This window comes from Mixophyes fleayi, chromosome 8 (genome assembly GCF_038048845.1).
Source record: "Mixophyes fleayi isolate aMixFle1 chromosome 8, aMixFle1.hap1, whole genome shotgun sequence".
NCBI lineage: Eukaryota > Metazoa > Chordata > Amphibia > Anura > Limnodynastidae > Mixophyes > Mixophyes fleayi.
Window position 1 is genome coordinate 24780570 of NC_134409.1, and position 25261 is coordinate 24805830.

A 25261-nucleotide genomic window follows, 5' to 3' on the forward strand; every position below is an offset into this window, starting at 1 on the left:
ACTGCTGGACTGTGCGAGCACCGAACCTACTGCTGGACTGTGCGAGCACCGAACCTACTGCTGGACTGTGCGAGCACCGAACCTACTGCTGGACTGTGCGAGCACCGAACCTACTGCTGGACTGTGCGAGCACCGAACCTACTGCTGGACTGTGCGAGCACCGAACCTACTGCTGGACTGTGCGAGTACCGAACCTACTGCTGGACTGTGTTGGAGCACAGAAAATTATGACTGACAGTGGATTTCAGGACTCACATACCAATGTTATTCATAATCTGAACTACTCTATAGAACATGGGAAAATGTAAAAATAAAACAAAAACATACATGTTAAACTATCATGTACAGCTACAGATTCTGTTAAAAACATGTTATTGATATTGTCATTGGATTTTGCAAGGTCCAAAAATAGACACACATTTTACTCTCCTGTAACTAAATAAACCTTATAATAATGACTGCACACAACAATAATCATATATTTGACTGATAATTCCTTCTCAGGTGTTACACATTTTTTCAAAAGAATGCTGAAATCAATAAATGCAATCACTGGCATATATTCATATATGTGCTGGTAATTAGGAAAAGACCACATCAGGTAAAGAACACATAACATTCTTATATTACTTTTTTTATTTTTATTATTAAATATATAATGTGCACAGTGAAACTGCACATGGAACGGTCAAAAACAGCAGCAAGCTAGAAGTACTATAGAATGATTAAGAAGTAAATGTAGAGCAGGAATATAGTCCATTTAGCAGATTCTATTTTTTGCATGGGTGGTGCAATCACCAATTGTTCTGGAATAAAAAGGTCACTGTTTCTAATTCTGGAAGGAGCCATTGCCTGCTGCCTCGTCTGACAAAGGGCTCAATAACATCTGTGAGGCTAGGACTGCAAAGCCTTCACTGGCACACCGGAGCCACGTCTCTTATAGAAATGATCAATAAATACACAAAGCATATATGGTTACTTACATATATGACATGAATGAAACGTCTAATTGCAGTAACATTTTTTTTTTCTTGTTTTCGGGAGACGCAGCTAGTTCAAACAAAGGCGAGGAACTCTTGTTTAGAAATACAGTGAAAACACCACTGGTAAATGAAATAAAAAAAAAAACATTTACAGCAGTACTACTATTGTGATTTGATAGGTCATGTCAAATAATGAATTTTGGAGGAGAAGGGGGCTGGTATCTTGGGGGGTTCTAAGCGCACACATACCATCACAGAACACTTTATCACCTGTAAACTGCACAGGGTTTTGTAAACTCCATACACAGCATTCAGACAGTGACACAGTGGCTTCACATCCACCCGTCTTCTCACACTGAACTGGCATCTAATAACACACATTGATAAAGAAAAAACTGATACAGCATTTCAGAAAACAGCAATTTGGTCGCCTTCAGGTTACGCAAAAGTTTGTTATGACCGTGATTACATAGCAGTACTGTATTTAGCAACACCAGCCTTGCCACGCACGGTTATCTTTCTATTTCTCCGGCAAGGCAATGAAGACATCTTTTGAAAAATGAAAAAGAGGAAGTGACCTTTTATGCAATATCTCATATTTCTGCCGACTATCCGCATTAATTAGCTAATCTTAACCTAACCGACACCTTTTCTTTGATATTCTGCCCCCCCCCCAGAGACAGCATGACTCATTTTTGACAGAGGCGCACGTAATTGTGTGCTCTTTGTGTGTCTGTGCAGATCAGAGTTTATTGGTTCACATTTCCAGTGCAAATCAAAATCTCAAAACAATTCAGCTAAAACGAGGTGCTAAAATAATTTTTGTTTTGTAGAGGTTTCCGGGAAAGCAGCATCCTGGGGCCTTGTGCCGGTGTGCTCTCAGCTCACGATTGTTACTATAATGACTTTAAATAGAACATGAGTTAGCACGTTTTCGGGGTTTAGGGTCCCGCTCGTTCTTGTCTTTAGAACACATACACGGTGAACATATTGTTTCTGACAGCCTCCGGAGACCGAGGCGGAAAACACTGTTGGACAAGCTGTAGATGACACAGTTACAGAAACTATTGCTTATGGCCAACCAGGTGGTAATAAAGGACAGGGCGGGATTGTCTAGTGCCCGCCAACTTTCCAACAAAAAGTAAATGATGTACGGGAGCCATAGCATGTAGAAAACGCTGGTTATGCGGAACAGAACCATGGCGTAGCGTCGATCAGGGCTGTGACCAGGCGCGGCTTCACCCGTCGACTCGGCTTCATGGCTGGGGAAGCGAGCACGTCGGTCACTAATTTCTTTGGTGTGCTGCCGACAGATGCGGAAGATATGAAAGTATGTGAAACAAATGACCAGCGCTGCCGGAGCATAGAGTAGGCACACAATAAATGCAGTGAAGTAGGCGCTGGTATGCCAAGCGATGGCACACCACTCAAAGATGTCCCCATGGTAGCCAGGTTTACCCCAGCCAAAAAAGGATGGCAGGAAGATCAAACATGAATAAATCCAAATAAGTATGATGCAGAGGCGCAGTCTGCACGGTGTTACCAGCTGGTTGTAGGAAAGAGGTTTGGTGATGGCCAGGTATCGATCCACACTGATAAAAGCTAAACAAGCCATAGAGACACTTTTCAGCACAGAAATGATGTAACCAAACACTTGGCATGTCAGAGACTCATGGACACCAGTAGAGTAGTGAAGGAGGGATAATGTGGGTACCAAGCAACTGACTCCTACCAGCAAGTCTGCGTATGCCATAGTCTGGATGAAATAACTGGTCGTATAATGGTGCAATAATGGAGCACAATGAAAAACAAAGATGACAGTCAGGTTACCAGTAATTATCAAGAAGGTTAGCAGCACAATTATAGCGGTTTCCAGTATGCATATGTCCACTGAATTGTAGTGTCCAACACCCAATGGGCATGGGTGATGTCCGGATGTGTTAAATAATTCACTTGTATTAAATGTCCTCCAATCAAGCGATTGTGACTGGTTCATGGTTTGGAATGTTGGTCAACAGGAATGGAATTCTGAAGCACGGAGCCAAAGAACAGGCAGGAGAAGCCAGATTTAAAACTGGGTAAGAGACCCTCCACGTTTGAGCCTCAGGACCTCTTCTGGTAATCTCTTCCATCAGTGAGACTAGTTTTCACAGTCACTCATGCTTGATCCATAAAACTAGTGGCTGCTCCCCAGTGCTCACTCACCTTTGCTTCTCCAGGAAAGGAGGCAGAGTAGAGAAAAATAACACGGCACCCAGAAGAGACTGCGTGAAACTTAGCAAGTGAAAGGTTGCTGGCGGTGTATCACTCCGGCTCCTGGAATCCATTCTTAGCAAGCACAAAGAACGGCTTCTAGAGAGGACAGTTTCTGTATCCTGTATCATTGGTGAGGGAAACTAAAAATAATAACAGAAAAAAAATAAAAACAGAGAAAAGGAAGAAACAGAAAGAAATCCTAATGAAAAGCATTTCTGTGAATCATGTTCCTTTTACAGAGGAGGGACGGGGTGGGGTGGGGTGTATGCCAGTTTATTCTCCTGAGATAGTTTATCTTTAGAATTAAACATTTGAATAAGAGGGAGGGGAAGTCAAGGGGCATCCTAAAATATCTCAGCATCTCAGACCAGCATATCTAGAAGCACGCACTATTTAACAGATACTTCCAAACCAATGTAATGTGATATCCACAGACCAAAAATACATTCTGTCTACTCTTATTATATATCAAGAGTTCCTTTAAATCCCATTAAGTAGCACTATATTATATGCTGCATTCACCTTGTATGTTACATGCTCTTTCACCTGTTAATGATTGAGAGTGTTCTAGCCAGAGGGGAAGAGAAATGTGTACTATGCATATACAGTATGACCTCATTTGCAATACACAGGGAACACTACTACTATAAACAAGCAGATTTAAATAAAGGTCTCCTTCAATTCATCTCACCTTTTCATGATCCCTAGCTCAATGTTTGTGCTGTGTTAGATCTCAGGAGCACACCCATTTTCTATACATTGCATCCTACCAGATATTTGTGCTGAGAAGGATTACAGATACCTTGAGAATGACGCCTTCCACAACAACCACAGTATAATGCACACACATTATTTATGTATAAACTTTAATATCTCCTGGAAAACTTGGTATAATAGTCACCACTTTTGAATGTATAGTTACTTTTTTTGTTATTATTTTCAAACTCCAATTCCATGTGAATGTTATATATGGTTAATATATATCTATCTATATGTCTGCCTATCAGATGGAGGTTTCAACAGGATCATTCCATAAACTAGAGCTTAACGAGTTAAATAGGGACAACTGCTAATAAATAATTATATATACACATATATAAACATATATACATATATAAATATACATACACATATTATATATATATTTATTACGTATACATATATATTACATATACATATATTTTTTTATTATTATTATTATTATTTTTTTTAAGTGAACGCATCTACAAATCAGGCAGCAAATCCAAATAAAAGGGTAACCAAGGTCATTTAGTCCTCCTCAGTTTGCAAGTTGAAGTTAGTACGATGTTTGATAAACCCACCTCTTGTGTCCGTGCTTTTCTAAATAAATGCACACTGGGTGTCTGAGATGGGGCAGGGAGGTGGGTGGCAGCAGCAGCTGAGATATCATCTAAAGGAATGCTCGCTACAGCTACACAGCATTAGCAGTTTCCAAAAAGCAATTCCCTCATCATTGCTCAAGTTGAGAGACCAGAGAGGAGTTGTTTCTTCATCCTTTCTGCTCATTACAAATTAGACAAAAAGCCTTGCTTCTCTCATCTCCCACCCCCCTGCTATACTCCAGTGCACATCATTACAAACTAAAAAAAGCAGTACCCTCTATCACAACCTCCACCGCTCCCATCCTTAATGACAGTTATTAAAGACAATGCTTCTCACCTAGGCTCCCTGCTAGCAGCTGAGCAGTCAGACTGGTACTGGAGTCCTGTGGTGGAGATGCTGTTTGCGCGGAGGCTGTCGCTATTTCTCACATTCTGACTCTCTCTTTTCATTCTCACTCTTGGTATTATTACTGCTTGCACCTGAGCCCTCTGCTCCTCCTCCTCCTTCCTCTTCCTCCTCCTTCCTTCCCTCCCATCCTCTCTCCATCCCCCCTCTCCCCAGCAAAAGGCTGATGCAGGAGAGCTGAATATTGGAAAGGTGACTCTGTCTTTCTGCCCCAGTCAACGGCTCAGCCAATGGCTAGTGCCGGTGAGGCTTGTCACTAGGTAACAGTTGCCAAGACACAAACACACAGTCTTATTGCCACAAACTGTCATCAAACATGACAAACTAATGACAATCACTTTTTCCTCCAAATTCCCTGAAAGCTGTACCCTGAGCTTTCTACAATCATCCAGGCACTTCAGCAGATACCTCCCCATGGCACAAGCTGTGAGCTCTTAAATGCACCATTTGGCACAGAACATCGGATAAAAACAAAAATGCTTCACAAAAGTAGCCTTTAGAGTATTTTGTGCCACAATAACAACTAACACAACACAGCTTAGAGCCTCTGGCTGCTGTGTTTGTACCGTTCAAACAAAGACACAAAATACAACTATTCTACAAACACTAGCTGGAGCCGGTTAGCAGTAATGTGAACCCTGCTGTCACGGAAGCATGCATTAATTATTAATTATAATAAAATAGTCCTATAAACATGGCACGAAAAGAAACACAAAATCAACCTGCTGCCGTGTCTAAAAACACAATCATGATAAATGAGAGCAGGGGAATCTACAGCAATCCTTGGCCGTAAAACTATAATAGGATGAGGCAAATTCCTTGAAGCAGGCTAAAAACTTCACTTTTCAATAAAGATCTATGTGATGTTAAATACTTTCGTGTCAAAAAAACATTAGATGATTTTTCTGGCTAACACAGTACTGCAATAATAATAATAATAAAAAAAATAAAAAATAAAAAATTCTACACATTTCAATAAAGATCTAGAATTCTAAGCTAACCGATTAATTGCCCATTGACACAAATGCTCCTGTCTTTCATTCAGTGCATAATTGCCTACCCCCCCTGCAAACTGGGGAGATATAGTTATACAGACACTGCAGAAATCCCAGAAGCCAAGTGTCCACAGCTGGAAGGTGATGGGGGTGACTTCTGTTCCACTCAATCGGTCTACATCTTGCTTTGTACCAAATTTCAAGCAGGCTGCATTTTACATGATTGCCTTGCAATGCTTCTACAGCAAAATCAACCACAAAACCTCTTACATCACTCAAGCACCTTTGTTACAAATTAAATAATTAAGCAATGTATGCACGGCTGCTTTGAACATACTATTAATTAAATGTATATGCATTTGATGATATCTTAACTCTTTAATTGACTGATCAATTTAAACAAGCCATTGTTGGGGAATTGTAAGAAAATATCAGACTGGTTACCAATTAATACAAACAAGTTACTATACAAAAAAATAAAATTGCTTTCATATTCAGAAACCTAACAATCAGTGTTATTTCCTTTTAACATTCTTTGTGTACACAGTAATGTTACACAGTAATATTAAGTAGACCGCAAGGGGCAAAAAAAAAAAAAAAATTACCCTTATAAAATATGCCAACAAAATAATTTTTTAGAGCATCACATCTCCTTCCAGTTTGTAGAATTTTGCTTGAGGCTAAAATTTATTGGTATGCATTTATTCATGATATTCGCACAGTGCAAAAAAGATGAAACGACAGAGGGGGACAGAAAATAAGTGGCAATATCTGTTGTGCTGAGCACTACAAAGAGCGCACACAGGTGGGGATGAAAATGCCATTCATCAACATAAAAGACAAAGCATTAAGAAGTGCGACACCCACAGCCGACTAGCATTGCCTGGATACAACTGCATCAGTCGAGTCTCCACATACTAGCAACCAGCTCAGGAAACTTAACCATGTTAACGCTCAGTGTGATACAAAAACAGGGCTTCTTAAATATCCAGCTTATGTCTGTGAATCAACTTCACAACCCATGGATCAGTTTTAAAAAAAAGCTTGCTTATTTTTTTTTTTTTAAGAGCTCATCCTCCTTCACTCAACTGGAATAATCACAGAGATCCTATGTCCTGCACCACCGCAGTTCTGTCTTTCCCCAGTAAGTCATTTCTTTCAATGAATCCACAGCTCAATGAGAGAGTAACGTATCTGATTGGACAGTATGGCAGCTGTTCTATCCGCTTTATGGATACGTGATATGAGTGGTGGATTCATTCAGTATTCTCCAGGGTGTTGATCCCTGGAGAAGTGACCAGGCAAGTTCCTTGGAAACTGCATGGGTCCCGAACATGGGAACCACACCGTTCTGCCAATTAGACCAGGGTTGATTGTGAGAATTTGGCTGGAGTTCTCCTTCAATAGTGCACAGCCTATTAATTACTTTACCCTTGTCTTTTTAAGTATATATTATATTATTAAGAGCAGTGTAAATATTATAAAATTATTATTCTGGCTGGAACACAATTGGTTTGGAAAGAGTCTCAACATAAGTTAATAACTCCTGCAACCAAATACTTATACGGACTTCAATAGTTTTGCTATGTTTTTCTCACAGTATCTTCATACACAACCTGAGATGCGCAGCACCACTAGAGGATCAGTTACACAAGCACAGATCTAATTGTCCAGATCTTATTGTCACCACATTGTTTAGTGTGGTCCACAGACAACAATCTAACACATTCGATATGAAGTGACTTGTACACACTTCCAAGTTTTGTCATATCCTCTGAAAATACAGTATAACATAATTATATGTATAAAAATGATAAAGTAGGGTGTGCATTATTCCTTATAATACTCATAAGGACTACTTATGTGATGACTGTGAATACATAATGTTTATATAAATGATATTTACACATATATCACTTGTGTATTGTATCCAATCTGCAAATTATATATACATACACACACACACGCATGTATACATACACGCATGTATACATACATAAACACATGTATACATACATACATACATAAGCATGTATACATATTCACACGCATGTATACCTACACACACTCATGCATACATACATGCATACACACACAAGCATGTATACCTATACACACGCACGTATACCTATACACACGCACGTATACCTATACACACGCACGTATACCTATACACACGCACGTATACATATACACACGCACGTATACATATACACATACATACACACACGCACACATACATATATATGCACACATACATATATATGCACACATACATATATATGCACACATACATATATATGCACACATACATATATATATACACACACACACACACACACACACATATACACATACATATATGCACACATACATATATGCACACATACATATATACACACATACATACATATATACACACATACATACATATATACACACATACATATATACACACATGCATATATACACACATGCATATATACACACATGCATATATACACACATACATATATACACACACATGCATATATACACACATGCATATATACACACACATGCATATATACACACATACATATATACACACATACATATATACACACACAATCTCATCTTGTAGATGATACACTAAGAATATTTTCTGACAAAAGGTTGACAATATAATGACAAGTATATGACACAAATGTTAATTGGCTCAACAAGGTCTATACAATACACTAGCCACTGTTACCAGGATAAAATAATGCATTAGCAGTACAGCAAACAACATAGCTTTCTGCACATGCAGAGGATGGGAGAAGCCTCACACTGGATTTGCTCTCTACAAACTATGGCTCATGGCGAATGCTTAGAGTGATTTCCTTTTCTCTCCCTTAGGGAAGAGAAAATAAAATCAACAAAAATTACCATTAAATAGACCTGAATATTCACAACAAAATGACAATATGGGGGGGGGGAAGGGGGGGGGAGGGGATGCCATGAATGTCCTGTATATGCAACAAATAATGCCCAATGTCAGCTATTATCTACTGAATGGTAAAGCCAAGGAGAAGATCACTGGCAGGATTCACACAATACCAACAGTCCCAATACACTTAACATTTATAAATAACATTAAAATTCACCAGACTAATAATAAAAAAAATACTTTTATGCCGTTTATTTTTAGTATTATAAACGATCAGACAATGGAGGCTACACCTCTACCCACATGGCTGTCAGTCCCATAGATACACAAACTGCTCCTCCTTAATAATATAGTATTAAACTACACCCCAGAACTTGCAGGGAAACCATGATATTTTTACACTATATGATTATTTTCTTGAAAAGACACCTAGCACAACCAGCGGGAGAACCAGGCTGCAGGAAAGCAAAATGCTGCCCCAGGGGAAGTTATTGTTACAGAGGGAATACATTGTTCAGAAATTGATTCATTAGTGTATGAGACAAAAAATAGAATCAATTGTTGGGAGAGAAGTTAAGGTGCCAGTTGATGGGGAATATATTTCATACTTTGTTTATTAAACATTTAAATGTATAAGAAGCTTTATACAGGCCCTTTGCTAAGCAAAAAAAAAATCAACTCTGGACAACACAGGACTCTGAAAAGTATAAATAGAAAATGCAGGAAGCCTCCTCTTGTTGGATACATTTATCACTGCGTATAATCTCCGCACAACTTAGCTTACTTCCTAAAGAGGACAAAGGTCTATGTTTGGGTCAGAGTTGGGCATCTCATCACAAAACTAAAGGCCAAGGTTATAAAGATGCCAAGTCAGGAGGAAGTGTAACTTTTCTGCCAAGCTGAAAATTGCCATTTGTATAAACTCAGCATTCAAGAGAAATACTCCTAATTGCCATGGCCATTTGGCTGTTAATGGAATGTGTTTAGCAGCTCCAGCATCTATTTGGCAGCATGAAAAACTAATTAGTGTGTTGCACGGATAAATCAGCTGTACGCCATATATTCTGTGTATTTCCACTGGCTTGGCTTACAGCGCTTAACTCATTCTTTAAAGACAAATAAAAAAAATACACACAATGAAATCATTCACACCCCCTGAAGGCTTGTTTAAAATTCTCCAGGATGCCAGTTCTCCGACAACCAACTGGTATTGGCGCTGCCACCACCATATTGATAGCCTGTGAATGTAGGAGGAAAACCTCTATGGCTATGGTGCCAGTGAATCAGATCTTTAAACTGCACCAATACTGTAAGTTTGGCTGGCAGTTACCAGCTACCGATTCCGAAAACGCTGTTCAGTTACACAGTGGCATGTGAAATACATTTTTCAGCACATGGTAAAACCAAGTAAGGGTATATAAACTGTATTACATTCATATAAGAGCCTGATATGCATTTAATTATAATTACATTTTTCAAATAAATGTTGACATGCGTCAGAGGATACTGTCCTGGAATGCAGATAAACGCAAGTGAAAGCTTGAATATGAAAGTTTGTTACAATGGTTTTGTTTTCACATCTTTATATATTAATTTGACTTAAAGACACATGTTGGAAACATAATTTTAACCCCATTGGATGGCGAACTTATTAGTGATTGGAGTTATCTCTGCTTTGTGTTTTTCATTTGTTTCTTGTTTTTTATTTACTTCTCTTGTAGCTTTCATAAATGGCTCTATTTTTTCCTTTCCTTTCCTTTACATTCAAACCAGTAGGAACCATCTACTGAAAAAAAAAACGCAATGAAAAAAAATAAATAAAAAAAAAGTGCTGGTCCAATTCTGGGACATTATTGTGTATGATGTTGTCTGTACTTCACAATGGCACAAAGAAAATAGTGGGGAGAAAAGGGATGTCTCCCACCCTTACAGGAGCAAGTGTTTAAAATACAGAGTTATGGATCCTTTATGAAAATTAAAAAAAAATAAAAATAAAAATAGGCTTACTAGCTGGAATTTTAAAACATTGTACTAAAAAGGGTACTGGCATTTTAATGTTATGTTTAATTAAGATATATAGCTTTTTTTATTAACTGTCATGTTCAATGCAACATACGTTACATATGGTAAACTAAATCATGGGGCATCTAATTGTTCTCTAATGCGGTCCCTAAATTCACACAAGCAATATATGTACAGATTCCAACACTCTGGATAAGACTTGATTAAACTGTTATATATTGCACAAACTACTACAAATTCCATTTTATCATGCAAGGCAGTAACGGGGCTTTGATACGTTCTATACATTGCTTCCCAGTAGCATGGCTGTAACTGCTATATCTATCAAACACAATAGGGAGTACTCAATAAAGAGAGAGATATGCCCTTCTCTACAGAAACAAGAAGTTTTAAAGATACTGCAGCGTTCATATCATCAAGTGGCAGCTGTGACATATTAAATGAATGAAAATAAAATGTATCAACTCTGTTTTAGCATAAAATAATCCAATACCATACAACAGTTTTGTGGACTCAAATGCCATATACTAGAAACATGAAATACACCTATCAGCTACAACATTAAAACCACTGACAAGTCAAGTGAATAACATTGATTATCCCGTTACACTGGCACCTGTCAAGAGGTGGGATATAACAGGCAGCAAGTGAACAATGAGTTTTTTAAATCGATGTGTTCAAAACAGTAAAAATGGGAAAGCGTAAGAATCTCTGCGACATTGACAAGGGTCAAATTGTGATGGCTAGACAACTGGGTCAGAGCATCTCCAACATGGCAGTCTTGTGGGATGTTACCTACCAAAAGTGGACCAGGGGAAGACAACCGGTGAACTGAAGTTAGGGTCATGGGAGTCCAAGGCTCACTGATGCGGGGAGCAAAGGCTAGCCCATCTGCTCCAATCCCACAGAAGAGCTACTATAGCACAAACTGCTGAAAAAGTTAATGCTGGCTATGATAGAAATGTGTCAGAACACACAGTGCATTGAAGCTTGCTTGGTATGGGGCTGCGTAGCCACCGACCAGTCACAGTGCCAAAAGCACCTACAATGGGCATGTGAGCTTCAGTACTGGACCATGGAGCAATGGAAGAAGGTGGCCTGGTCTAATGAATCACGTTTTCTTTTATACCATGTGGACATCCGGGTGCGTTTGCATTGTTTACCTGGGGAATAAATGGCACCAGGATAAACTATGGGAAGAAGGCAAGGCGGTGGAGGGAATGTGATGCTCTGGGTAATGTTCTGCTGGGAAATCTCGGCTTGTGGCATTCATGTGGATGCTACTTTGACCAGCAACCTATACATTATTGCAGACCAAGTACAACCCTTCATGGCAACGGTATTCCCTGATGGCAGTGGCCTCTTTCAGCAAAATAATGCGCCCTGCCACACTGCAAAAATTTGTTCAGGAATGGTTTGAGGAACATAACAAAGAGTTCAAGATAGTCCAAGGCATGGAAGCCCCAACTCGCAACTACAGGATTAAAGGATCTGCTGCTAACGTGTTGGTGCCAGATACCACAGGACACCTTCAGAGGTCTTGTGGAGTCCATGCCTTGACGGGGCAGAGATGTTTTGGTGACACAAGGGGGACCTACACAATATTAGGCAGGTGGTTTTAATGATGCGGTTGATTGGTGTAAAATATAGGTGAGATCTATTGAAATACTTGAAAATAAAGACTTGCATATGAAGATTACACACAATCATAACTTTATCACTTATACACACACACTAAGCTCCACATAACTAAAGTTCTGCTGCTAAGTGCTCACTCACAACAAAGTCATTTATATTTTAATTACAATTTAACATTATTTTGCTCTCTCTTCCGTAAACAAACTGCCAGATACCATTTTGGGGGCCCAAACCAATTCCTCTTAATTCACATTGCATCAGTGACATCACTGACGGACTGCGTCTCACTGACTTCCTATGAACAATGGTTCTGACAACAAAACAGCGCCCTCCACTGACCACAGGCACAGATACACTGGCCTGGGGAGCAGTAATTATAATCATTACCAATATAGATTTATAAAGTGACAGCACATTACACAGCAATGTACATATTACGCACATTTACATATTGAAAAGGACTGTAATGAGGGACCTGCTCTGCTCTAATGAGATTACAGTCTAAAAAGCAATTGTCAGTGACAGTTTTATGCTATTTCCGTCCAACATAAACACTAGCGCTCTTAGACAGCAGATATGGAAGCTATTTTAGGTACATGCATAGTTAAGAGTTAATCACCTGCTGACTGCATTCTCCAGCCACAGTATTAATATCCCAATTAGTCTGAGTCTACAGGAATTTATATTCCATATGAAAATTTAAAAAGTGCAGACCTCCGAAAGTGTCCGATAACAGTACGTTGTTACTGCCTTGCCCTGCACAAATCAATATGGCCCAGTCATTTGGATTGAACTCCTGGGTCTGTGAAAATTTTGGTCAATTACATGATTGGTGACTCAGTGGGTAGGAAGAACAAAAAGGAAAATAAACAGACAATATTTCCTGTCCAAACCGTTTGATGTTCAAAATTAGCTGATAAAATCATCATGCAGGAACATTACTAGACTAGATACTAATATAAAATAATAATTCACTTCACTAAATTATACTTATTTTTAAGGAATATTTAAACAGTTTGATGATACTTTTCCTTTAAGCTCACTGTGCTAATTGTAATCCCATAAATGACAATGCAATTAAATATATATAAACTTGTTCTCATCGGCAGGCATATTATCCTGCATTTTAAATGGTAAATTGACCTGAGGTTCCCTTTCTGACCCCTCTTTCCTCTAGCTATTCTCTCACATGCAAAATAAATTATTATAACGGATGATTAATCAGCTAAATTGCAATCAACTGGCATGGAACAAAAGAATTGAATGTATAAACAAAGAAAACAGACAAAAAAAACATTATTCACCTTTTAACAATTCTTGTTTGTCTTTGTGACTGCGGAATAATTCTATTTTGTCATTTCTTCTTAGAACACAGTGATATATATTCTATCATTAGGAATATAGTGGATTGGATTACTATGGGAAAAAAAGCAAGCTATTATATTAGAGCTAAATTAGACTGGTGTGCGCAAGTTATAGATCAAGTGAAAAAAACTAAAGAAAATATTTTAATTAAATGGGCCATTATCTTCAACGACAAGCTTGTTTACAGGCAAACGTCTCAAGACTCTGACAGACATTCTTCAATGATATGTTCCGGAATAGAGATGTTACCTTGACATTTAAATCCGTAAAATAAATGTAGCTGAACAATGTGCCACTCCTGCATCTTCAGTTTAATAGTAAAAGCGCTCAGCGAGAAGGCAACTGAAGGATGGATTTATATAAAGAATTCTGTGCTAAAAGGTGATATCATGCAATTTAAAAACACATTCACCTTTGAAATTCCACAAACTGAATATTTGCATTACACTGTGCACCAATTCCTCATTAAATATATACACGCAGCCAACATATATATGTGGGTGTGTAAAACTATAGAATATCCTTAAACTTTGTCACCTATTTGCAGGGAATGAATGATGTACATGAAACATTTTAGCTCTGTGCACACTGGCATTAAGGGGGTTACATTTCTGCACGCATGCTGCACCACCCACCATCCCTAGTTGCCAAGCAACTACATGTCTCATTCCATTAGTCTATGGTATCAAAGAATGGGAACCAACTCTCTTTAGGTCCTGTTCACTTCTGTATCAAGAGTAAATTAGAGGGGCGGGATAGTGAAGACAGTTTTTAGTGAACGGGCAATTCACCCATGGCCACTTTGTTGGACTACAACTCACATGATCCATGGCAAGCTTTGCTGACAAGCGATAGACAACAATGCTAACTACTGTGCTGCACATCATTCAAGCTCTCTATAATGCAGTGATTTAACACCTAAAGAGAGGAAGGGATTGTGAGTGCTAAACCCCATCCAGAATTATTAGAAAGGTATAATACACGGTCAAATAGCACTCACACCTACCCAGCATTTATAAAGCACCCCAAGGTTATGATTGAAGTTTAATATGACTCATGTAATGGCCTTACTATTGGTTGGACACAATTATAAAAAAAGCTGGCAATGTTTTATACCTATAGCCTACACACAGATGGCTATTTCTGTGGGCTGAGCCAGAATCCATAAGAATTCACGTGGAAGTAATGCACAATCTGCCAGTGAAGTGGAAGGGCTGAACATTGACTCAGCACACAACATGGCTGCCTGCACTGTGTGTGTGACAGGCCCCTATAATTGCACGAGCAACATATTTTTTTATGACTGGGTTTATAGGGCCTTAGGAAGCAGTGCTATGACATGGTAGAACTTTACAGATGGAAGGTAATATTGCTGTATAAAAACTAGTGCTGTTTATGTGTGGTCACACATCAAGTTAGGGGTGCAAGTTAGGAACCATTTAAAAAATAAACACTTTAAAGATTTGAGGTTCTGTGGGTTGACATGTGAAGCATGTACACCATTAATAAGGTCAGGGACTTTCAGAATGAGACCCGATATTTACGTGCACAGATCATCATCAAGCAGTGTACCCAGCTCTACTATTAGAAATGTTCTACAATGTGAATAGTATTTTCAGAGAGGCCCAGTTGTTTGCATTGCTGCTTTAAAATGCTGGTGCCTTGGGTCTGATTTCGATAGGGAGCAATGTGTGTGTTTGTGTGTGGTGTGTGTGTATATATCATTATCAGCTATTTATATAGCACTACTAATTCCGCAGCGCTGTACAGAGAACTCACTCACATCAGTCCCTGCCCCATTGGAGCTTACAGTCTAAATTCCCTAACATACACATACAGACAAACTAGGGTCAATTTAATAGCAGCCGAGTGAGGGAGGAAACCCACACAAACATGGGGAGAACATAAAAAACTCTACACAGACAAGACATGATGTAAAATAAATGAATGCATAGTGCATAATTACACCCCAAATGGTAATTTCTCATATTGGTCTATTTCAATTGCCCCTTTATTTAGACTTAAAAAAGTTGTAGCGACTGTGCCGCTAGCTCTGTAGGTTTCAGCACACTCTAAAACAAAAACAACTAGGTTTCTCACAGCAAATCCTCTCCATAACACGGCCCTTGCAAAATGGGAACGGGGTCAACTATTTTGCCCTTTTTCACCAAAACTTTCTAAATTTCTATCTATGGGGCAGATTCAATTAGCTGCAAAGCGTCTCACGACCATTCCGGAGACACTTTGCAGCGGATATTATTACAGAAATATCCGCTCATTTTTCCTCTCGCTCCATAGAGGTGCGAGGAGAGATGAGCGAATATTTTTACCGTACTAACGGTAAAACTGCGCAGGCGCAATGTTCCCTAGAACATCGCGGCTAATTGAATCTGCCCCTAAATGTCCTAATTGGGATGACTAATTGAGGACAGGACTTGCTGGCATGGTTCTAGTAGTCACTTGGGTACTTAATTATTGTTAACCTCTGTTCTTGTAAACCAGCTAAGTCAATCTGTGTTCCAGTAATTGGCTGCAGCGAAGTCATGCCAGCACCTGCAGTGGTTAACAGCCACTTGTGGATAAAAGATGCTTGCTGGTGGCCGTTCTCCAAACTTCTGCCCGTCATTAAAGCTGGCACCGGTCAAGATATATTATGCAAATTAGTTTGTTTCTGGGTAGTGGTCACTTTGTCAGCAGTCTCTGGGATGAGCATGAAATTTTATTTTTCCACACTACACGGCACACATGCTAAAACTGAACTGACCATTACTTCATATATGTAGTTTATATGGCCCTGACTTCTGTGGGTAAATTAGAATTTTTGCTGCCACTCCAAGAACCTGATTGCCAACACCTCACGTTGAAATACGTGAGCTTTCTTGCTACTAAGCCGCCAGGAATCTGGCCACAAACACGGCAGGTAGACAATAAAGAGAACAGGACACATCAGAACACTGAGTAGGAGATCTGACAGGAGGAATCCCGTGGTTTGGTGAGAGCATGCTGGTTGAAACATGTATATTGTGAATTTAATTCTGTGAAAAGGGTGAGTCCAACAATTAAAGAAAGTACTACATATAAGCAAGAGGTATTTTTATTATACTAGAGTGTCCAATTCAAACAGAATATGTGCATTATGATGATTAGCTGCATCTGCTCTATAATGTGCTCTGTTAAGATAAAAAGAAACATCAGTGATAAAAGCACTGCAAGCTAGCGGCCAAATTACCACTAAAATTATACTTCCAAGGACATCAGTACTCATTTAATAAACCGCAATTTACACAAATGTGCTGTGAGCCCCATCAACCAATCAGATATTAGCTTCAACTTTGTAAAGTGCACTAGAAAAATGACAGCTAGTGTCAGATTAGTTGCTATGGGATACAGTGTATTTGTGCACACTTCACCATGTTAAGCAAAAATGACATGGCAGTTACCTTAGCTAAGGAACAGATCCACAAGTCCTACATTTTTAAAGGTCTTGTGCATAAAAGCATAATGAGAATAAGTGTCACTTCCATTACATTTGTGACGGGGGAGCGGAGTGAGCTCACAGAGACAATGACCTCTATGGGAAGACCGGAACTCGTGCAAAATGCCATCTTAGCAAGTCAGGGACAAGAAATAGTACAACAAGCTCTACGTTCTTCAGTCTCTGGACCATCATCTGATTTTGGTAAAACAGCCGTGTGCACTGCACCGTTGTTTCTCCAAAGAGGTTACGAGCTTACTTATTGTGCTTTAGTGTACAGCTTAGTACCCGGTTTCAGGAGGCCGTTAAATATATTATAATTTTCTCATTTCAATAATAAAAATGATGGCAATGGCAAATAATTTAGGAGCATCTGACGTGAATTCAAACACAGAAGCCGGTACGCAGATGTGTAAAACAAGCGCCCAAATTCTCCCAGGAAGAGGCAGCCCGACTACCATCTTACGGAATGAACGATAAATAAAAACCTATTTGAAGAGCAGAGAGGTAGGGGGGAGCGCTGGTGGTTTTAGATAGTGTCTCTTTATATTATTTTTAGCTCATCAGTTGCTATAACAATAAAGAAATATCAAAGTTGTTATGGCAACTGCAGTTTTGAAAGCAGTCAAATAAGAAGTGAAGGAGCCTTGTGATGGTTTGAAATATAACATCTGTGAAACATGAGTGGTAAATGCACAGTTTATAGGCAGCTGACAGGGGAAATGTGTGTGAGCGAGAGGAATGTGGGGGACACCAGCAGATGGAGACAGTTTCACCAGCAAACTAAGGGGGAGATGGATGAGGATTTCAGGACAATAGGAGATATCTCTAAGACCCTCATGTCCTTCTAAACTAGAGCCTGTCCTGAGAAGCTGTAACCATCATAGGTCTCTACAATCTTCTGTATATTATGTGTATGTGATGGGCACATTGTTATCTGTGTCTACTTGCAAGCTAGCTGCTACATTTAGATGTTGTTCTGTCTCTATCTAGTGAAACACATGGATCTCCAGTAAAAACTTGATACTTTTTAAGAAATAGAGATGTTCAGTTGAAACTTAAGGAAATGTTGATAACGCACAACTGCACTGAAAATGCAAATGTTATTAAATGGGTGGGATGAATGATAACAGTTTTGCCTTTTTCTGACAATCCTCTCCTGTTTTTCATTTTACACAGCACATTTTACAAAGTTTTTATAAAAGTATGCATCAGGCACTAAGTGGAAACAATATGGCCATACACCGAGTGAGGATGGATTGGATAAATAAAGGTGAATATTCAAAGTGATATAAGGTAGCTGTATAGCTACACGTTTATTAGTCCAAATAAAATACTACTACTGTGCCATACAGTATTCATGAATAACAGGCTATGTGTAAACAATTTAGTTTCAGGTATAAGAACTGGATACACATACTGTATATTCCAGACAGTTTACAGCACATTACAACGCCACTGTGTGACATCCTTAAAGAGAGCGGGGAGGGAAGTGACCGTTCTCTCCCAACAGCAATTTGTTCATTTTCTAGAAAACTGAGCAGAACTTCTGATAGTCGACTTTTTATTTACATGTTCCCCACTAGTGAGTGCATGAATTGTATTATTTACTAATATTAGTCTTAAGGCAGTTTAAAGATTGTAAAGGTTGAGCAGAGTCTGCTAGAGAGTTCTAAAAAAGGAGAGCAGCACTTGAGAAGTCTTGCAGCCGTACATGGGATATCGTTAGGATTAGAACAGAGGAGTGCAGAGGGTGACAGAGAAAGTATATGTGTCAGGTCTGACATCTAGGTGGGACAGGAGTTATGAAAGGTCTTGTAGGCAAGGCTCAGCACTTTGAATTTTATTGCAAAGGTAATGGAAAGCTAATGAAGGGATTGACAGGGGAGGTGGGGGGGTGCAGCAGGTGGGAACGTGTAGACGAGTCTTGTGGCAGTATTAGTGATTGATCGCAGGGCGGATAGTCTTGTCAATGGCAGCGCAGATAATTATAAGAACATGGATCGGGAGCTTAATGGCTTTTTGTGTGAGGAAAGGACGAAGCTTGGAGATGTTGCACAGGTGGAAGCACCATGACTTGGAGATTGTCTGAAGAAGGGTGTGGAGTGGAGGATGACATGCTGCTAAATAGATCAAAATAATGGGGAAAATGTAATCCGTTTTTTTTCTTCCTTTTTTCTATATTTAATGCTAACGCAGCATGACAAGTTAATTTTCACGGACCAGGTTTTCCTGGGGCTCCTCTGTTTCTGCTGTATACCACCTGTAGTATTTACAGTTCACCACTATAAAATGTCTACTAAGATGGGTGTGAGTGGGAGACCTCTCTTTACTTGTGACTTCATGTTGGCACTGGCAGGAGTGTGTGCACCACATGACAACACTTCTAATACATGGAATCCTGGGAAAAGCGGCTGCACGTAGCAGCCCCCAGGGCACCTATCTGAAGACAGTAGGGTGACTTGTTTCACTCCACCCAGGAATGAAGCTTTAAATGCTTTTGAGATATCTATGAGTAAATGGCTGAAAGACATAAAGAGGTAAATCTAAATGTCATCTGCGCACAAGTGATACTGTAGCTCACATGTTGATACTTTTACCAAGAGGACATTCAATTAAAGAACAGAGGAGCGATCCGTGGGTTAGACTGAGGGGTGAAGGGGGGAAGGAGGTAGTAGATGACAGTATGTTGTATACCAAGGGAATAGTACAGAAATGTGGACTAGGGTGTGGACAAATGTGTCAAATGCAAGAGAGATCTGTGAGGAGTATAAGGGAAGATTCATAATTTGATTTGACTGAGGAGGTTGGTACCTACTATTGTGAGTGAGGTTTCTGTGGTGTATGTTGGACAAAAGCCAGAGTAAAGAGAGTCTAGTTAGAGGTAACTACTAACTACTAAGCTATTCTACTCTTATCAGCTAAAGCTAGCCACATGCATCCTTATTAGCAAAATGGGTCAATATTGCTATGAACCTAGCCCCAAAATGATCAGCATATCTGGGAACTAACTGATCAAAATCAATCATATGATTATACGGAATATTTGTAAATACAGTCATCAGATGTCTGTGATCTAACTAAGTGTTCCTTCATCTGCCTACTACACTAACAAGCCCCTTGTGATCCAGCCTACATACCTGATTGGTCAACAGCTGCAGCCGGAACCTGGCCATTCATGTGTGGATAAATTAAGAAATAGCACTGTCACTTTCTGCTCATGTTGAGCAGGAGGACTGGCTTGACAATGGCTGGCATACCAGAAGTTGGCTGTCCTTCAATAGGAGTGCTCAGGAAAATATCCCCCCCCCCCCCCCACAATCACTAATTAAATATCTTCAGTTCTGCTAAGCTCCTGAATTTTTTTTACATGTATAATACTTGTGAAAGTTATAAAGAGCTCTTTTCTATAAACTAACTTGTATTTTAAATTTAGCAATCCATTAAGCATTTAGAACTACACTAGAAAGAAGAAAACAAGATCACATCCATTTCAGGCAGCGGTAGACCAAAATATTACCAAACCGCATATCGGCTTTGCAGCAAAAAACATAGCGAGGATGCCAGGACGCTACAAGAGTAGATAAAAATACAACAAACAATAAAATGAGATGCTGCTGAGTGTGCGAGTTAAAGCTTAAAAGACAGATCAGTATCCGAGATCATCAATAATGTCCTATGCATTACTATGGATTTTCTTCCAAATATCAGATATACTGCACATACATTTCACAGACAGCCTGTACCAGTGATCTATTAAACAAAGACAATGTTATTTTATACAGGGATGGCGCAGAAGTGGGCATGGTCTCACTACATAAAAGTGTCATATGTACTTTGCAAGTTAGTATTCTCATCTCCACAGCTTCCTCTGCAGAAACAGGCCATCAGGCGTTATTTGGTGAGGGTATCGGCTTATTTCCGCCGTGTCACTCTTTACCATACTTGCCTACTCTGCCGGACTCCCAGAACAGTAGGCCACACTCCCAGAATCTGCACGAATTTCTTGTGAAATGGGTGGTGCCATGATAACACAATTCACTCCGAGGCAACTATGCCCTTTACATAGTTACCAAACTAGTCGAAGCAACGCCCTTTACAATTGTCCTTTTGTAACTGGATGCTATATAGAGAATAAGAATAGATAGTGGTGGAAATGAGCTGGTATACGGTGGTATGCCCTACCGCTACTTCTCCTACTGCTTCCATTGTAAAACAATCACTTACATTTTCTATACCGCCAATTCTACATTTCCAGAATATTATTTCCATATAGCGAATATACATTTAACCTACAGAATATTATATAAGGTATATTATGGTACATTATTGAAGGTATATATAAAGATTGTCATCAAGCTCAATACATACGTGCTATACCTATCTCATATATGTATATATACTTATATTGCTCAAACCACTTGAGATGTGCTTATGATCCCTTGTGATAAGCCAATCTAATGCACAGCTTCAATGTATGGTCCACTTTCTCATTAAACTTTCCAGCTGTCATTGAACCGTTCTCTTCTCACTCTCTCATTTATTGAGCTTGGAAAGGAAAATGTAAAAGGACGATTTCTCGAGAATGTGTTGCATTTGTCAAATTCAGTCTTTCTATTACATCGCCATCCAGGTGAAAATTCAAGGTAAGACCATATTGGTCTAAGTATAAAACAAATCTGCTACTTGTGATCCTGCCACGATCCTGTGCACAAGAAGGGAACAGTTCAAAGTTTTCTCCTTCAATATCAGACAACATTATTTAGGCTGTGCACTAATTTCATTTCCTAGTTATCCCTATAGTGTACTGTCCACTCACATTGTTCTGCATTAGCACACATAGGCCATTATGTGCAAAGCCTAAAAGCAGGAGCAAAGATATCATATAGCGGATAGAATATCTTTACCGCTGTGCTGGGCCACCATAAATAAATCCATGGTTTGGAAATTACAGATAAATACGTCTTAATACTTTGCAATATGTGTACAGTTTTTACAGTAAAGCTAAGAGTTGCACTAATGTGTTCAGAAGCCTTCAGCCAAATGCTACTAATTTAATGCTGCTACTAGTAGAATTTATTTTGTAAACATAATATACATATATCATCTAGTACTTTGCTGTCCAATAGTTCAATTAAAAGGGTCATGTAATCTAGATGGTGAACCTTCTACTTGCAAACTTTCCATGTATGAGCATTTGCGATGTATGATCCTAAACAAGTATAATACATATATTGTTACTTTGCTTTACTAATGTATTGTAAATTTTGTACTGGATACTGACATGTATGCGATTGTATTGTTTGTTGATTGTTTAGTATGTTTGTACCTTGAAAAATTCCAATAAAAATACTGGATTTTAAAAAATAGGGTCATGTAATTGTCATAGGCTTGTCAGATATAAACAGAAAAAAAGCCAAAAACAAATACCATACAATAGTCTATTGAGGTTGTGGGGATAACAACTCCCTATTTGTCAGTACATATTTAGAATGATGTGGGCCTTACATTAAGCAATGTCTTGTATTATTATTACTATTCCCCATATCCTCCCATCATGCATGTTAGTGCAGAATACTAACAGTGACTTGTCCCTCACATATACACTAAGCCCTATCTGCTCTTTAGAGAGACAACAGAAAACATGATTGTGATTGGAGCTCTGGATTCCACTAAAACCTTTATAGGAAAACAGGCAGTGGTAGGACACAATAAGAAATATATTTAAAATAAAAATATATACACAAACATTTTTCTTATGATTAACTGATTAGAGAATTTGTATATATTTCTTATAATTAACAGATTACAGAATTTAATGAAAGGAGCTAAAGGTTAATTCACTAAAAAATTCCTATCTGTAATTAACATTCTAATTGCCTGCATTAGTTCTAATGTACCTAAACACACAAACAAACAATGAACCAAAAAAAACAGCTCAGCTGACTTATTTGAATTAAGCAAAAGGTGAAAATCTTGTGTTTCGCTCAGAATGGAAAAATACCAGAACTTAGTTACTAGACGTCGTCTTTTTCTCCCTTCAGCAGATTACTTGTGGCTTTAATTGCTTTACATACAGCTAGTAAGCAGGTGGCCAATCCATTCCTCAGTGACACATATTTGCCTGCCTCCAGCCTAAGGCAAGTGAACCTGGCTTAATATATTGGAAGTCTACATGTGTGCAGGCAGGCGCGGGCTGGGAGAGGGAAGCCCGGGGGGCACACAGGCGGCCGCATCACATGAAAAGGGATGCGGCCGCGTCATTGATGACGATCCCCTGTCATGTGATGCGGCCTCATCTGATGTCATCAGATGCGGCGGCGGGAGAAAGTATTGTATTTTGCATCCGGGGGGCGGCCGGCCGGCCGACCCCCCTGGCCCGAGTAGCGGCCTGATCGAGCGGCCTGTGTGCCGGACTAGTAAAACACAATAACAATTATCTGATAAACCTGTCATTATCTGATAAACCTCATCATCTATTTATATAGCGCAACCAATTCCGCAGCGCTCTACAGAGAACTCACTCACATCAGTCCCTGCCCCATTGGAGCTTACAGTCTAAATACCCAAACATACAAAACACAGACAGACAGAGAGAGAGACTAGGGTCAATTTTAATAGCAGACAATTGACCTACCAGTATGTTTTTCAAGTGTGGGAGGAAACCGGAGCAACCGGAGGAAACCCACGCAAACACGGGGAGAACATACAAACTCCACACAGATAAGGCCATGGTCGGGAATTGAACTCATGACCCCAGCGCTGTGAGGCAGAAGTGCTAACCACTTAGCCACCGTGCTGCCCCACATACATTATATAACATCCTATAAGTAGACACCTAACATTATATAACAATGCTTTTGCACTTCTCATCTCCCAACATATTAAATAGCCAAGAATACAGCGCTATGTCTAATGATGTCACTAGGTCATGTGGTACAATAAGTGGACACAAAATGGCTACCTGCAGTGTGTAGGTAATGGATCCATTTTAAGCAAGAGCAAATAAGCACACTTTAATTTGGACTCCAGCTATCAATAGATGGACATACTTCTAAAATATTGTGTACGCAAAAAAGCATAACTACATATAAAAAATAAATATCCAAGCTGACCTGTAGACAACAGTAGGCAAAATTATTTCTTCTTCTCTTTGATCGTAATTAATATGTTGGATTCTACAGTAATTATTTTTTTCAGTTTTGCATAGAAAACAATCCAGCTAGATTATGCTAAGCCAGGCTGGAAATTTCCGCTGATCCTTCCTCCTTGGTGATACATTAAAATATTGAGCGGAGTGATTCAACTTTCTCAGAAATATGAAAGCTTTACACCAACGTGGGAAATAATCTGATCGGTTTACTACCTTATCTACAACAGTCACTGGAAACAGGTGCATTATCTGTTAGACCTGCATATATGGTGTCTATAGGATAACCACCACTTTTGTGGAGCGTAATAAGAAATTTACCTAAAAAGATTTATATAGAACCTTAAAGAGTCAGTTATGTAAAGAAATATTAATAAAAGGATTTCAGTTCAAAAGGGTATATTTACTAAACTGCGGGTTTGAAAAAGTGGAGATGTTGCCTATAAGAACCAATCAGACTCTAGTTATCATTTATTTAGTATATTCTACAAAATAGAATCTGATTGGTTGCTATAGGCAACATCTCCACTTTATCAAACCCGCAGCTTAGTAAATATACCCCCGTGAGAGAGACTAGTTGTATTATATGGTTATGCCATTTATAAATACATTGTGTATTAAGCATTGCTCTAAAAGGTAAAAAAAAAAACATGTCCAACATCTTTTCTGGCTAGACAATAAGTTTGTCCTTCAATGCCCATCTGGACACCATCGATA

The 25261-nt window shown here is 39.1% G+C and overlaps 2 protein-coding genes across 4 annotated transcripts in view; both read right to left on the reverse strand.

The window, feature by feature from the left end:
• The window catches only part of RABGAP1L (RAB GTPase activating protein 1 like), a 244643-nt gene that overhangs the window by 123980 nt on the left and 95402 nt on the right, over window positions 1–25261 (reverse strand). The gene's annotated exons all lie outside the window — the stretch shown is intronic.
• GPR52 (G protein-coupled receptor 52) lies at window positions 631–3178 on the reverse strand. Its single transcript, XM_075182164.1, has one exon. It carries the CDS (start codon window positions 2977–2979, stop codon window positions 1891–1893), a length of 1089 nt encoding a protein of 362 aa, XP_075038265.1. The 5' UTR covers window positions 2980–3178; the 3' UTR covers window positions 631–1890.

Coding starts and splice junctions, on each gene's coding strand:
- GPR52 (XM_075182164.1), bottom strand. CDS start 2,979: ATGAACCAGTCACAATCGCTTGATTGGAGGACATTTAATACAAGTGAA.